Source organism: Erinaceus europaeus, chromosome 22, assembly GCF_950295315.1.
Source record: "Erinaceus europaeus chromosome 22, mEriEur2.1, whole genome shotgun sequence".
Classification (NCBI taxonomy): domain Eukaryota; kingdom Metazoa; phylum Chordata; class Mammalia; order Eulipotyphla; family Erinaceidae; genus Erinaceus; species Erinaceus europaeus.
Window position 1 is genome coordinate 16282638 of NC_080183.1, and position 13682 is coordinate 16296319.

Genomic DNA, 13682 nt, shown 5'->3' on the forward strand with positions numbered 1-13682 from the left:
AATGACACTCTCCTAGCCCTCTCATTAATAAGTAAAGTAGGTTTTTAAAAAAGTAAGTTTGGGGGGCTAGCTGATAGTGCATCTGGGTAAGGACACCTGATAGAATGTGCAAGGACCAGAGTTCAAGCCCACAATGCCCACTTGCAGGAGAAAAAAATTTCAAGAGTGGGGGGTGGGGGGTGGGGGGGGGATAGGGATAGGGACAGAGACCTGCAGCCCTGCTTCACTACTCGTGAAACTTCTTCCCTGCAGGTGGGGACCGGGGACTCAAACCTGGGTCCTTGTGCACTGTAGTGTGTGCATTTAACCTGGTGTGCCACTGCCTGGCCCTCTGAAACACAGTCACTACATAGCAGTGGAGGATTCTAAAAGGTGAGGAGGTGAGGAGGCGAGGAGGCCTGGACTTCTGGTGTGAGCACAGTCACAAAGATGCGTTCTTGGGGGCCAGGATAAGTGTGCAAGGGTCCTGGTTCGAGCCCGTGGCTCCCTACCTGCAGGAGGGGTGCTTCACAAGCAGCAAAACAGGTCTGCAGGTGTTTATCTTCCTGTCTCCCTCCCCTCCTCTCAATTTCTCTCTGTTCTATCCAGTAAAACGGGAAAAAGGGCCACCAGGAGCGGTGGATTTGTAGTTGGCACTGAACCCCAGTGATAACCCTGGAGGCAAAAAACAAAATAAACACAAACATGCTTTCTCTCAGCAACCAGACACCCACTGAGTGTCACAGCTGGCAGACAGCACCTGCCCTACCGCCTGCCGGGAATCTGGAGTCTAAAAAAAATTGACGTCTGAGAGGGAGCATCCACTATCCTCAGAGAAGTCAATGGGCGGGGCCAGGCAGCGGCACAGCGGGGTAAGAACACATGACGTGAAGCACAAGGACTGGTGCAGGGATCCCGGTTCAAGCCCCCCCACCCCACCCCCCCGGCTCCCCACCTGCAGGGGAGTCACTTCACAGGCAGTGAAGCAGGTCTGCAGGTGTCTGTCTTTCTCTCCCCCTCTCCATTTCTCTGTCCTATCCAAAAACAAGGCCAATAATAATGGAAAAAATGGCCTCTGGGAGCAGTGGATTTGTAGTGCGGGCACTGAGCCCCAGCAGCCTGGAGGCAAAAACGAATGAACTCTACTCCTGGCCCCGTATATTCTGCTCTCCCTTTAGGGCAGTTCTGCTGAAAATGTCCTTTTACTGGAATTTTACTGAAATGTACTGGTCTCCTGCGACCGCATGCCACACATGCTAGAGAAAACAGCTTGGGGCTCAGTGCCAATCATGCCATCTGAATACTCAGACAAGTGCTCTTTCTGCAGGGCTGAAAATGGGGGGAAAGTAGGGAGTCCACATTTCTTTCCACAATCAGGATAAATAAATCCCTAAGATTCTGTAAGTAATTAACTCACATGGAAATAGAAAGTGCTGTCAACGCTAGTTGGAAAACAAACTCACATTCTGCCATTAGCACTTCCCATCAGAAACTCACAGCTGGGGCCAGGCCGTGGTGCACCCCGTTAAGTGCTCACACTACAGTGCATAAGGACCCAGGTTCAAGCCCCTGGTCCCCACCTGCAGAGGGAAAGCTTCATGAACGGTGAAGCAGGGCTGCAGGTGTCTCTCTGTCTCTTTTCCTCTCTATCTCCCTCTCCTCTCTCAATTTCTCTGTTTCTATCCAATAATAAGTGAAACATTTAAAACAACTCACACTTCATAGAGACAGCTTAGTGGTTACGCCCAGTGGCCTCTCGCACCCCAGGAGTGAGATCTGGACTCACAGTCCCCATCTGCCATCCACAGCAACACTCCCTCCCTCCTCCAGACAGCCAGGAGCACGGCACAGCGTGGCCACAAATGCCGCATCTCCACCACGCAGGCTTCCTGCAAACCAGGTCTGCCCTCCACCCTCCATGCTGCTCGTGCCGACTGGTCCACAGCGTGCTGTCCGCCCAGGTTTCCTGGGTCACAACCACGAGCAGATGTGTGCACCTGTATACACCACAAGGATGCCAGCAGCTCTCTCATGGAATCTTCGACTTCAGGGAGTGTAAGAGAGGCCCACGATAAGTAAGCCAACACACGCGGGACAAGCAGGTATTATGGACGGAGGCAGAGACAGGCAGGCAGGTGTGAGCTCTGTGGAGGGGACAGCAGGGACCTGGGGGTAAGGGGGGGGGGGAGGTGACCACTAGGGAAAAAAGGCTTCTGGGTGGAGATAAGCTAAGGGCAGATGCCCTCAGGCAAGCCCTCCCGAAGAACAGAGGCCTCAGAGCCTCAGGCCTGGCCTGGCAGGACAGAGTGGCCTGGCAGGACGTGAAGTCACAGAGATAAGAGAGTTCCAGACGGCAAGGGGCCCGGGCAGCCAAACCAGACTGGGGCTCCCTGCTAGCGACCAGGAGCCTCGGCTGTGTCCTGGCCCTGACTCAGGCTCACAGGTCTCCCCAGGCCTTTCCAGAAGTTTGAGTCAGGGACCTACTAGTCCCCCCTAGCCCCGAATTCAGTGAGGCTCCTGCCTGTGCACATAGCAGTTTCGCCCTATCCTCATAGCCATGAATATAGCCCCGTCTGGCTCCCCTGCCCTGCCCTGCCCTGCCCTGCCCTGCCCTGCCCTGCCCTGCCCTGCCCTGCCCTGCCCAGGCGGTGGGTGACTGGTCTCCAGCAGTTGTTGGAACACAGATACGGCCTCTCATCTCCCCATGATAGGTGTCTGCAAGTCTGTGTTTTATTTTTATTTGTTTGTTACTAATAGCTGTTACAAGACTGTAAGATGTAAACTAGGGAACACTTCGTGGATTTGCGTGTCAGCCTTGCACAGGGGGCATGCTGATCCTCTCTGCTTCGTCCCAATCTCACAGCACACCTGCCGCTGAAGCGAGGTGCAGTCTGTCTGCCTCCAGACATCCGCCCACGTCACATCGCACGTGCTTCCTGCCACTCCTGTTCAGCCATGCTTTTGAGCTGTATCCACAAACTTACTGATAAAACAGAAATAGCTGGAAAATACTCCATGCTGGCTTTTGATTTCCTTCCCCACCCTTGCAGTTCTAAAAGAACAACTAGGACACTTTCAATAGGAAACTTCTCTTTCATCCTTCCTTCCGAGACCACTCCTTTGCCATCAGACTTTCTGCTGTCCTCAGTCCATGAAAGCCGGCCTAAGACTACTCTACAGCCGCTCCCCCCGAGGCTCCTCAAAGCCCCGGCCTTGCTCTGCAGTGTCTCAGGATCTCTGGAGAAGCGAGAGCAGGCCTGACCTCCCTCGGTGTCCATGGCACCTGGTGCCCCCCATGCAGAGAACTCCCTGGGCGAGCTGGTGGCTGGGGAAGGGGACGGCCCCGACTTGGAGAGCAGCGACTGGGTCAAACACAGCAACGGCAGGCAGCCAGACCACCAGCAAGTTCTGGCGCCACAGCGGCTGCTGGATTAGGTTAGTGAAGGCGCCAGGAGCAAAGGGAGCCTCCCCTCTGGCAGGCAGATGCCACGGCCTAGCTTTCTGCAGGAGCACGGCGCCACCGGAGTCAGGGCGGCGGCCTCCCAGTGGGCTCCTGCCCCCAGGGGCGCGAGGACGTCCCCTCCGTCTCTTGCGGGTCAGCAACGGCTCCGGACATTGTGCGAGTCCCCCTGAGGTCGCGACGGGAAGCCGGGGAGCCAGGACATGGGCACGAGGCCCCTCCACGCAGCCAGCGCAGAAAGGAGATGGGCAGCACGCTTCCTGCGTCTTCCTGTTCCCGTGGCCACAGCTTCTTGGGAGAAACGGCAGGTCTGAGTCACCTGATCCCACCCCCAAACTCCTGCGTTGACAGCTTAACCTCCAACACCCGAGACTGTAGGCTTGAAGACAGGGTCTTTAAAGAGATCATCGGGAGTCCGGCTGTAGTGCAGCAGGTTAAGCGCACGTGGCGCAAAGCACAAGGAGCGGCGTGAGGATCCCGGTTCGAGCCCCCGGCTCCCCACCTGCAGGGGAGTCGCTTCACAGGCAGTGAAGCAGGTCTGCAGGTGTCTGTCTTTCTCTCCCCCTGTCTTCCCCTCCTGTTTCTCTCTGTTCTATCCAACAACAACGACATCTATAACAACAACAATAAAAAACAAGGATAACAAAAGGGGATAAATAAAAATTTTTAAAAAAATTTTTAAAAAAATTTTTAAAGAGATCATTAAAATAAAATGAGCTCAGGCTGGGGAGACAGCAAAAGACTTTCCTGCCTGAAACCCTGAGGTCCCGGGATCAATCCCCAGCACCACCATCAGCCAGAGCTGAGCAGGGCTCTGGCCTAGCCGACCCTCTCTCCCATTAAGATAGACAGACAAACGAATTCTGCTTGCCTGAGTCACGAAACCTGGGATGCTCTGCGTGGCGGCCCTAGCAAGACAGCAGTGCCCCAGGTGCTGGCTATGACCTGTCAGCTGCTCGTGGTACAATCTACAGATGTGTAAACATTTTGAATTTTCCATTAAATAAAAACATTCATCGAGGGGGCTGGGGAAGTGGCTCAACAGAGCACAGGACTTCCCTGCCTGAGGCTGCCTGCTGGATCCCTGGCACTGCATGTGCTAGAGTGGTGCCACGGTTCCCCTCCCTCCTATCTGTAATAAATAAAACACAAATCGGGTTGAGGAGACAGTACAGTGGTTCTGCAAAAAGACTCATACCTAAGACTCCGAGGTCCCAGGCTCAATCACCAGCAGCCCCAGCAGCCAGAGCTGAGCACGGCTCTGGGAAAGTAATCAATGTTCACTGAGGAGCCAGGTTGCAGTATAGCTGGCAAACGCCTTACCATGAGCAAGGCCCGGGCTTCAGGACCTTCACTGTCACATGGAACGCCGTGCAAAAAGGAAGCTCCTGGAGTAGCAAAGCAGTGCTGTGACCTCTCTCCTCTTTTCTCTCCGTTCACTTAGACACATGCATATATCTTCAAAACGTGAAGTTCAGGGCCAGGAGACAGCTCACTCAGTAGAGCGCACATTTTACCACATGTGAAGACCCAAGTTCGAGTCCCAGCACCACATGGAAGCATCACAGAGAGCGGGAATGGGGTGGGGAGGGGCGCGATAAGCTGACAGTGGGGTGGTCAAGCTACAGGACCTATCCTGTCTGTCTCTCCCTCTCTCTGTATCCAAAGTTACAAAACGGATGGAAAAAAGGGTCTGGGCCAAGAGCAGCGGCACAGCACACACGAGGCATTCACTCAACACGCAGAGTCAAGTGCATAAAATACAATGCATTAAGTATGCACTGAGCTGATATAAAAAAAGTGCAGAAGTGGGCGGAGGGTAGACAGCATAATGGTTATGCAGACAGACTCTCGTGCCTGAGGCTCCAGAGTCCCAGGTTCAATCCCCTGCACCACCATAAGCCAGAGCTGAACAATGCTCTGGTTAAAAATAAATAAATAGGGAGTCTGGCGGTAGCGCAGCGGGTTAAGCGCAGGTGGCGCAAAGCGCAAGGACCAGCATGAGGATCCCAGTTCGAGCCCCCGGCTCCCCACCTGCAGGGGAATCACAGGTGGTGAAGCAGGTCTGCAGGTGTCTGTCTTTCTCTCCCCCTCTCTGTCTTCCCCTCCTCTCTCCATTTCTCTCTGTTGTATCCAACAACGACATCAATCATAACTACAACAATAAAACAACAAGGACAACAAGTGGGAATAAATAATAAATAAAAAATATTTTTTTAAAAATTATTAAAAAATAATAAATAAATAAATAAATAAGTGGGGGTTGTACGGGAAACTGGGGAATGTTATGCATGTACAAACTATTGTATTTACTATTGAATGTAAAACATTAATTCCCCAATAAAGAAATAAAATAATAAAATAAATAAATATATATATATATATATATTTTATTTTTTTAAAGTGCAGACGACTTTCATGCCCAAGGCTCTGAGGTCCCAGGTTCAATCTTCAGCACCACCTGAAGCAGTGCTCTGGGTGGGCACGAAAAAGTGCCAATGAAAACGGAGCAGAGCACCCTGGTGCCCAGTGACACTTGAGCAGAAGCAGAGGGATTCCCTGAGAATCGGGGGATTCCCATTCCTGTCATCTTCGACGCCCCAGTGATGAAGTGAAGGAAAGGTCACATGCAGGTGGACAGGAGTGGGGGTGCACAGTGAACCAGGCACCTGAAGACCTCCAAGAACCTGCCTGTCTGTGCTCACACACACCTGCACCCGCAGAGACGCAACAGGACACTCACGGCACATGTGTCTTCTGGCCTTGTCGGACACGCACAGCGGTTCTCCAGATGACGGAGCCTTCCCTCAGCAACAGGCCCATGAGCAGGCCCACTGTCATCTTCTCGTGCTTTCACTGGTAGATATGGGTCGAGCACCCACTTAGATGCCCGAGGTCCCAGAGATCAAGGTTCAATTCCCAGCACCACCGGATGCCAAGCTGAACAGTGTTCTCACTTTATTCCCCTTATTCTATCTCTTACAATAAATAAATGACAAAAAAGAAAGGGAGGGACGGAAGAAAGGAAAAGACAGAAAGAAACTGACGGGCTGGGGAGCTAGCAAGTGGCTCAGCAACAGACTCTCATTCCCAAGGCTGAGAGTCCCAGGCTCCAACCCCACACATGCATGGCTCCAGATGCCGCCATGACGCCCACCTGACTTCCCTGGACAGACGACCCCACCCATGTGTCCTGGAGCCCCGCTTCCCCAGAGCCCTGCTCACTAGGGAAAGAGAGAGACAGGCTGGGAGTGTGGATCCACCTGCCAACACCCATGTTCAGCGGGGAAGCAATGACAGAAGCCAGACCTTCCACCTTCTGCTCCCCATAATAATATGGAAGCTATCAAGGGAGGAGAATGGATATGGAGCCCTGGTGGTGGAAATTGTATAGAACTGTACCCCTCTTATCCTATGGTCGTGTCAATATTTCCATTTTATGAATATTTTAAGTGGTATTGCCTATAGAAGAAAATAAAATCTGATGACCAAAAAAAAGGGTAAAATGTGTGTCCGAGCCTCAAAAAAAAAAAAAAAAAATCTCCAGAGAAGGAAAAGCAAAAAATAAAATGCTTTTGGGTGCACATGGCGTGAAGCAGTGTAAGGATCCAGGTTTGAGCCCCTGGCTCCCAACCTGCAGGGGGGAGGCTTCACAGGCGGTGAAGCAGGTCTGCAGGTGTCTGTCTTTCTCTCCCCCTCCGTCTTCCCTTCCTCTCTCCATTTCTCTCTGTCCTATCCAACAATAACAGCAATAACAACAATAACAACAACAAAGGTCAACAAAAATGGGAAGAAATGGCCTCCAGGAGCAGTGGGTTCATAGTGCAGAAATCAATCCTAGCAAAAGCCTTGGAGGCAAAAAATAAAAAAATAAATAAATATAATAAAATGTGTGGTCCGGGAGGTGGTGCAGTGATAAAGCTTTGGACTCTCAAGCAGGAGGTCCTGAGTTCGATCCCCGGCAGCACATGTGCCAGAGTGATGTCTGGTTCTTTCTCTCTCCTCCTATCTTTCTCATTAATAAATAAATATTTTAAAATAGTAATAAATAAATAAAATGATTTTAAGGACAAGGTATTAATTTCATCAAATGTGAATCCGCAGGAAGAAGCCCGTGGTAATTAGGATCCCTAACCCTGCAACACACAGCTGACAGAAGTCCCTGCAGATTGTCCCCGAGGTCCTTAAAAGTAGGATAGGCTCATCTGTCAAGAGCAGTTTTAATAAAGTCCTAGAAAGAGATAAAAGGAGTGAATTACGTAAGTCCCTCAGGGTTCTTCCAGCCCTGATTGGCCAATGCTTTCAATCCTAACCTAACCTAACGCTTCTAAAGTTTCCCTAAAGCAACGTCTAACAAGGCTGACACCTCTCTGAAGGGCAGGGGACCTCTACTCTCCCTTGTCAAGGCCGTGTCTATTGTCATCACTTAAAGACAGCACAGGGGCTGTGCACTGAGAGCTCACATGGCAGTACCAGGACCCGGGTTCAAGACCCCGGCCCCCACATGCAGGGGGCAAGTTTAGGAGCAGTGAAGCAGGACTGCAGGTGTCTCCCCCCCACCTGTCTCTGTCCTATCACATAAAATAATTAAGACAAGCAAAAGCAGCACAGGCTGTGTGTGCCCTACTATGTGCCAAGTTAGAGAATGCCACATGGGAACACCATGGCAACCAGCCCAGGGGTGGGGGGGTGAGTTGCTTTGGTGTCTCTCTAGATAGAGACCTTCTGTCTTTATCTCTGAACAGACAGACACACCCACCAGCTGCGGACCAGCAAACAAGACGGCAGCGACCTGTCCCGTGAGGACGACGCCACCGAGGCCCACGGCCACTCGGCCTCTCTCCTTGCCTCACACTGCTCTCCCCTCCTACGAGCGATGCAGCGATGCAGCGGAGCGACTCCTGAGACTGCTGCCTGGACTGGAAACCCGGACACTCTGCTGCCTTCAGAAGTCTCGGGGAGTCTTTCTTCCCGACAGCACTTTCTAGTAGAGATTTCTGCAGCGCTCAGCCCCACCCCAGCACCCCAGCTACCAGCTCAAGTGCAGAGACTGACCCAGGACCCCTCTTCCATGTCAGTGGCCCTCTTCTTCTTCTAGCGTTTGCCCTTCTTCCATAGCCAGTCAACAGCGTCAGTGGCCCTGGGAGTGACTCACAGTCCAGAAGTGCAGGCGTGTGGGAGAGGGGGAGCAGGGCTAGCACCCTGGAGGCTCAGCGCCCTGCAGGCTCAGCGCCCTGGAGGCTCAGCACCCTGGAGGCTCAGCGCCCTGGAGGCTCAGCACCCTGGAGGCTCAGCGCCCTGGAGGCTTCTGAGCGCCTGTGGATTTCCAGAGGATTCTACACAGAGGCAGGAGCCATCATTCACTCCACTCCCAAACCCGCTCCCCTAGGTGGGGCTGAAAACCTCAAACTTCCGGTCACAACCGTGGCGGGTCTCTCTGGGGGCCAGGCCCTGGCCCCCCACTGCCCTCACCCAGGATACCCCAGGAAAGTAAACTGACTTTAAAAGTTCTGTGCCAGGCCAGGTGGTGGCACAGCTAGTTGAGCACACATGTAATTGTGTAATACAGAAATGTAAAAAACAATTTTAATTTAAAAATAAAAAAATAAACTTCTCCCCTGTTACCTCACAGGTACTATAGTCATTTTTTTCAAACCTGAAAGTCGGGCTGGTGAAACGGCTCCCTTGGGCAGTGAGCTGCTTTGCCGGCGTGTCGGACCCAAGTCCGAGCCCCGGCCCCACACTGAAGGAAGCCTGGTGGTCCTCCCAGCCCTCCGCCTCCTGGGTCCTGAAAAGCTGCAAAGCGGCATCACTACACGACCTGGACCCCACTTCCCAGCAGACGCCCAGAGGGACCAAAAGCAAGTTCTGGGAGAGAGAGAACCGCGACAGTGCGTGAGCTCTCAGTTACACAAGTAGCCGTGCCCACGGGAACCTCGGGCACAGCCCGCGACCGCGGAGCCACCCTGCCCGACACCCGTGAGCGACTCGTGACTGGACAGCAGTAGAGCAGTGCTCAGCCTTACAGAGGGCGGGGTTCTGACGCATGCCTCGTCACAGATGAGTGAGCCCCAAACTGCACGTGCCACCCCGTGGACCTCGAGTCCCAGAGCAGAGGAGCGGCAGGATGGGGAGCGGGCCGGGTGCTGCCCTGGCAAGTGTGCGGCCTGGGCTAGAGCCCCAGCACCACGTGGTGGTGCTACGGCACTGGGGGCAGCCCCGGTGCTGTGCTGGGTCTCTCTCCCTCGGGATGAAGACTGAGTCCAGGAGTGGTGGGGGGCCCGCAGGTGGCTCAGCGCATCTGAGCGCATGCCCCACTTGCCTGGGGGCTGGACGAGTCATGGCGGGACCCCCTAAGCCCCAGCACCACACTGAGCACGAAGCAAAGGCACGAGAGGAAGCCCCGTGGGTGGCAGAGTGGCGCTGTGATGCCTCTCCCCCGCCTCCTCTTTCTCTAGCTCAAGAAACACCATGAAAATGAGCCAGCGAAGACACTCAGACATCCCGCTTGTCCTAGGTCCGATCTCATTCACCTTCGTCACAGTAAGGGAACAAAAATAAAAAATGCAAAGGGGGACAGAAAACATAGAAAGTAAGGGGCTATTCCCTGTGTGAGCTCTACCTGATAGAAGGAAGATGTACTGAACTGAACTCTGTACCCAGTCCAGAAGCAGCAAGTAGATGCATTCACTTTTCTCAAACAGAGGAAGGGATCTCAGAAGTTTCTATCTCCCATTCACCAGAAGACAAATATAGAAGATGGGAGAAAATTGACATCCGTGGCTTAAAAACAGTATCACAAGGCACGACGGGTTAAGTGCACATGGCACAAAGCACAAGGACCCGTTACGGTTCGAGCCCCCGGCTCCCCACCTGCAGGGGGGTCGCTTCCCAGGCGGTGAAGCAGGTCTGCAGGTGTCTGTCTTTCTCTCCCCTCCTCTCTGTCTTCCCCTCCTCTCGCCATTTCTCTCTGTCCTGTCCAACAACGACGACATCAATAGCTACAACAACAGGACAACAAGAGCAACAGAAGGGAATAAATCAATATTAAAAACAACCAGTATCACAGTAGGCATAGTCAGGAGACCCGCAGCCAGAGCTCGGTGGTGCTCTGGTCAAAGGGATGAGACAAATAAAACACAAACTCAAAACCTCTGTTTTAGTGAAGGTATCACACCACTCCTGCACTAACAGCCTGTGTGGACTTTTGACACCATAAGTGACAATACTTCCCCCAGCAAGAGCGGGAAGTGGGAAGCCGGACGCAGGCGGGGCCAGAGCACTGGGTCACTTTCACCAAGACGAAAACCACTCTGAGAATATTTCCAAGCTACTCAAGCGTTCAGAAAACCACCAAGTCACCTCTCCTTTGCTTAAACAGGAAAGAAGAAAATCAGTGACCGTACGGCAGGCAGGGAGCGAGCCTGACGGTGCTGGTGTGAAAAAGCCTCTCCTGCCCGAGGCTCTGAGGCCCAGGGTCAGGCCCCAGCACCACCTTCAGCCAGAGCTGAGCAGGGCTCTGGGGTATCTATCTTTCTCTCTCTCTCTCTCATAAAAGTAAGTAAATGATGAAAAAGAGAGAGGAAGAGATAAATATGGAGAAAACCAGTGTACAAAGCTACCGACCCAAGGAATTGGTTTTAAGGGAACTTATGAGAAGGGGCATTATAGCCTTGCACGTCCTCTGGGGCCTCTTAGTGCCCGGTACTTGAAATGGCGATGTAGTGATTCCCACAAAATCCGTCACTAAATAGATCAACATATATGAAAGGGCTCACCATTAAAGCAACACCTGTCAGTCTGTCTGTCTGGGTTTTTTTTTCCCTCCAGGGTCACTGCTGGCACTCAAGTGCCGGCGCCCTAAGAACCCACTGCTCCTGGAGGCTATTCCTTCCATTTTGTTGCCTTTGTTGTAGCTGTTACTGTTATCGTTGTTAGAGCTGTTGTTGTTGGATAGACAGAGAAATTGAGAGAGGAAGGGAAGACAGAGAGGGGGAGAGAAAGACAGACACCTGCAGACCTGCTTCAATGCTTTTGAGGCGACCCCCCTGCAGATGGGGAGCCGGCTGTGTGTAGCCCAGTCCTGTCTGTCTGTCCTTTAAGCAACTCGCCATCTCTGTCAGGGGTCTGATGAAATGCCGTGCCTACAAATGCTAAACTTTTAGAAGTCCGGGAAAAAGAAATCTGATTTACCACTAAGCCGGAAAGGACTTGCCAGCGAGGTGGTACAGCAGCAAGCACGCTGACTAGGAAGCGTGGGCTCCGGAGTTCCAGAGTGATGCCGGGGCTCTAAGACAGACAGACACACGGACACAACCCCCAGAAAGAGGACCGGGCGGCGGCACACCTGGTAGAGCGCACATGCTACCTGCGTGAGGGTTTGGGTACAAGCCTGTAGCCCCCACCTGCAGAGGCGAAGCTTCCAGAGTGAGGAAGCAGGTGTCTGTCCTTCTGTCTCTCCACCCCCTGCCCTGCTCAACTCCTCCAGCAAGTCACTTCGGAATAAGTGCAACAAGCCGGGAAACACAGGCACCCGCCACGCCAACATCCTACCCCGTCTCTCCCTCGTTCTGTCCTAACCTGACTTTCTGAAATGTCTGCATTTCCGGAGACCTGTCCGTCCGTCCACACCCGGACAACTGTCTGTCCGCTGACAGCCCGGGGAAAGCAACTCCTACTGCTTCTTGTCCCTTCTCCTCTCTCCTACCGTTAATTCTTAAAAAACAAAAAAAGAAAGAAAAAGAAAACGGGGGGCCGGGTGGTGGGACACCTGGCTGAGCGCACGTGTTCCGGAGCACAAGGACCCGGGTTCGAGCCCCCGGCCCCCACCTGCAGGGGGAAAGCTGAGAGTGGTGAAGCGGGGCTGCAAGCGTGTCTGTCTGTCTCTCCCGCTCTACCTCCCACTCCCCTCTTCAATTTCTGTCTCTCTCCAACAAACTAGCAAAAATCATTTAAAATATTTACCAATATATATATATATATATATATGTATCTTTTTTTAAAAAAGGGGAACAGACCTTTTGCACCACTGCAGCGAGCTGCCTCCCAGTCGGGGGGGGGGGGCGCCCCGGGAGGCGCTCGGCTTTTTTGCTTTTTTGCTTTTTTTTTTGCTTTTTTTGCTTTTTTTTTTTTTTGCTTTACTTTCCATGCCAGCCGGGGCCGTGGCGGGGCAGCCTCCACGCCGGGGGCCGGAGGGGAGCGAGCGCACGCAGCCCCGGAGGCCCCGCCCCGCGGCCGGCGACAAGGACACGACGGCGGGGGCTCCCGGGGGGTGCGGGGTGCCGGCGGCCTCGCCCTCGGACCCAAGGGAGCCGCGGAGACCCGCAGCCCGTCGCCACAGCCGCACCCCGGAACCCGCAGCCCCGAACCCGGAACTCGCCCGGGCGGACGGGGGCTGGCCGCACCAGCTGCGTGGACGCGGCCCCGGGGCGACGGCACTCCGGGGTGGCGGGCGAGGGTGCGGGGCCCCGAGGAGGGGCCCGGCCGTCCCCGCGCCGCCCTGGGCCTCCCGCCCGCCCCGCGCCCCGCAGCCGCCCGGCCGCCCGGCCCCGCTCCCCGTACCTGGCCGGCGGCGGCGCTGCTCTTCACGTACCCGTTCCGCACCTCCCCGTTGGCCACGCAGCCGTTCGGCCGCGGCGGGCGGCGGCAGCAACAGCCTCCGGGCGCCGGCCGCATCTTCCGGCAGCTCCGCGCGCCACGCAGGATCTGGACACCGCGGCCCAGGCGGCTCCCGGCCGCGCGCGCGCGCCCCGCCCACCTCCCGACACCGGAAATGGAGGCGGGCGCCAGCCAATGGCAAGCCGCGTCGCCCCTGGGGGCGGAGCCTTCACTCGGCCTCTGGCCAATCAGGAGAGAAAGGCGGGCGCAGGGCCAATCGCAGACGGGAATGAGGCGCCTCCAGAGAGTACTGGGGACTCCGGCAGCGGCGGGAGGCCCTGGCACCGGATTGGAAGCCCCACCTTGGCTTCTTAAGGATTCACCACTGGGAGGCGGGGCCCAGGAAGATGTGACCAATCAGAGTGTACGGACAGCTTGGGGGCGAGGCTTTGGGGGGAGCAGCCAATGAGAGTGAGCGCCTGAGTCTCCTGGACGGCTTCCCGGGTCTCCGGGACAGGTGGCGCCCTCTCTGCCCTTGCCTCTGGGGAAGTTTAGAATTCCAGCCCGAGACAGGGCGCCTTTATTTAATTAGCCAATTCCTCTGCGAGTGCCTGTACAATGGCCTTTTGACATCTCATTATTCTCC

At 54.5% G+C, this 13682-nt stretch overlaps 1 protein-coding gene and 1 non-coding gene across 2 annotated transcripts in view; both read right to left on the bottom strand.

Annotated features, from left to right (window-relative positions):
• Positions 1–13197, bottom strand: part of SPTLC2 (serine palmitoyltransferase long chain base subunit 2) — a 53449-nt gene extending 40252 nt beyond the window's left edge. Inside the window, exon 1 of the mRNA XM_060181347.1 lies at positions 13001–13197. Coding sequence (XP_060037330.1) covers positions 13001–13114 — 114 coding nt within the window. The 5' untranslated portion in view covers positions 13115–13197. The remainder of the gene's footprint in view (positions 1–13000) is intronic.
• On the bottom strand, positions 2758–2865 carry LOC132535476 (U6 spliceosomal RNA). The gene has a single exon (XR_009547279.1). It is a non-coding gene; the product is annotated as a U6 spliceosomal RNA (small nuclear RNA).
• Positions 13198–13682: the final 485 nt, after the last annotated feature.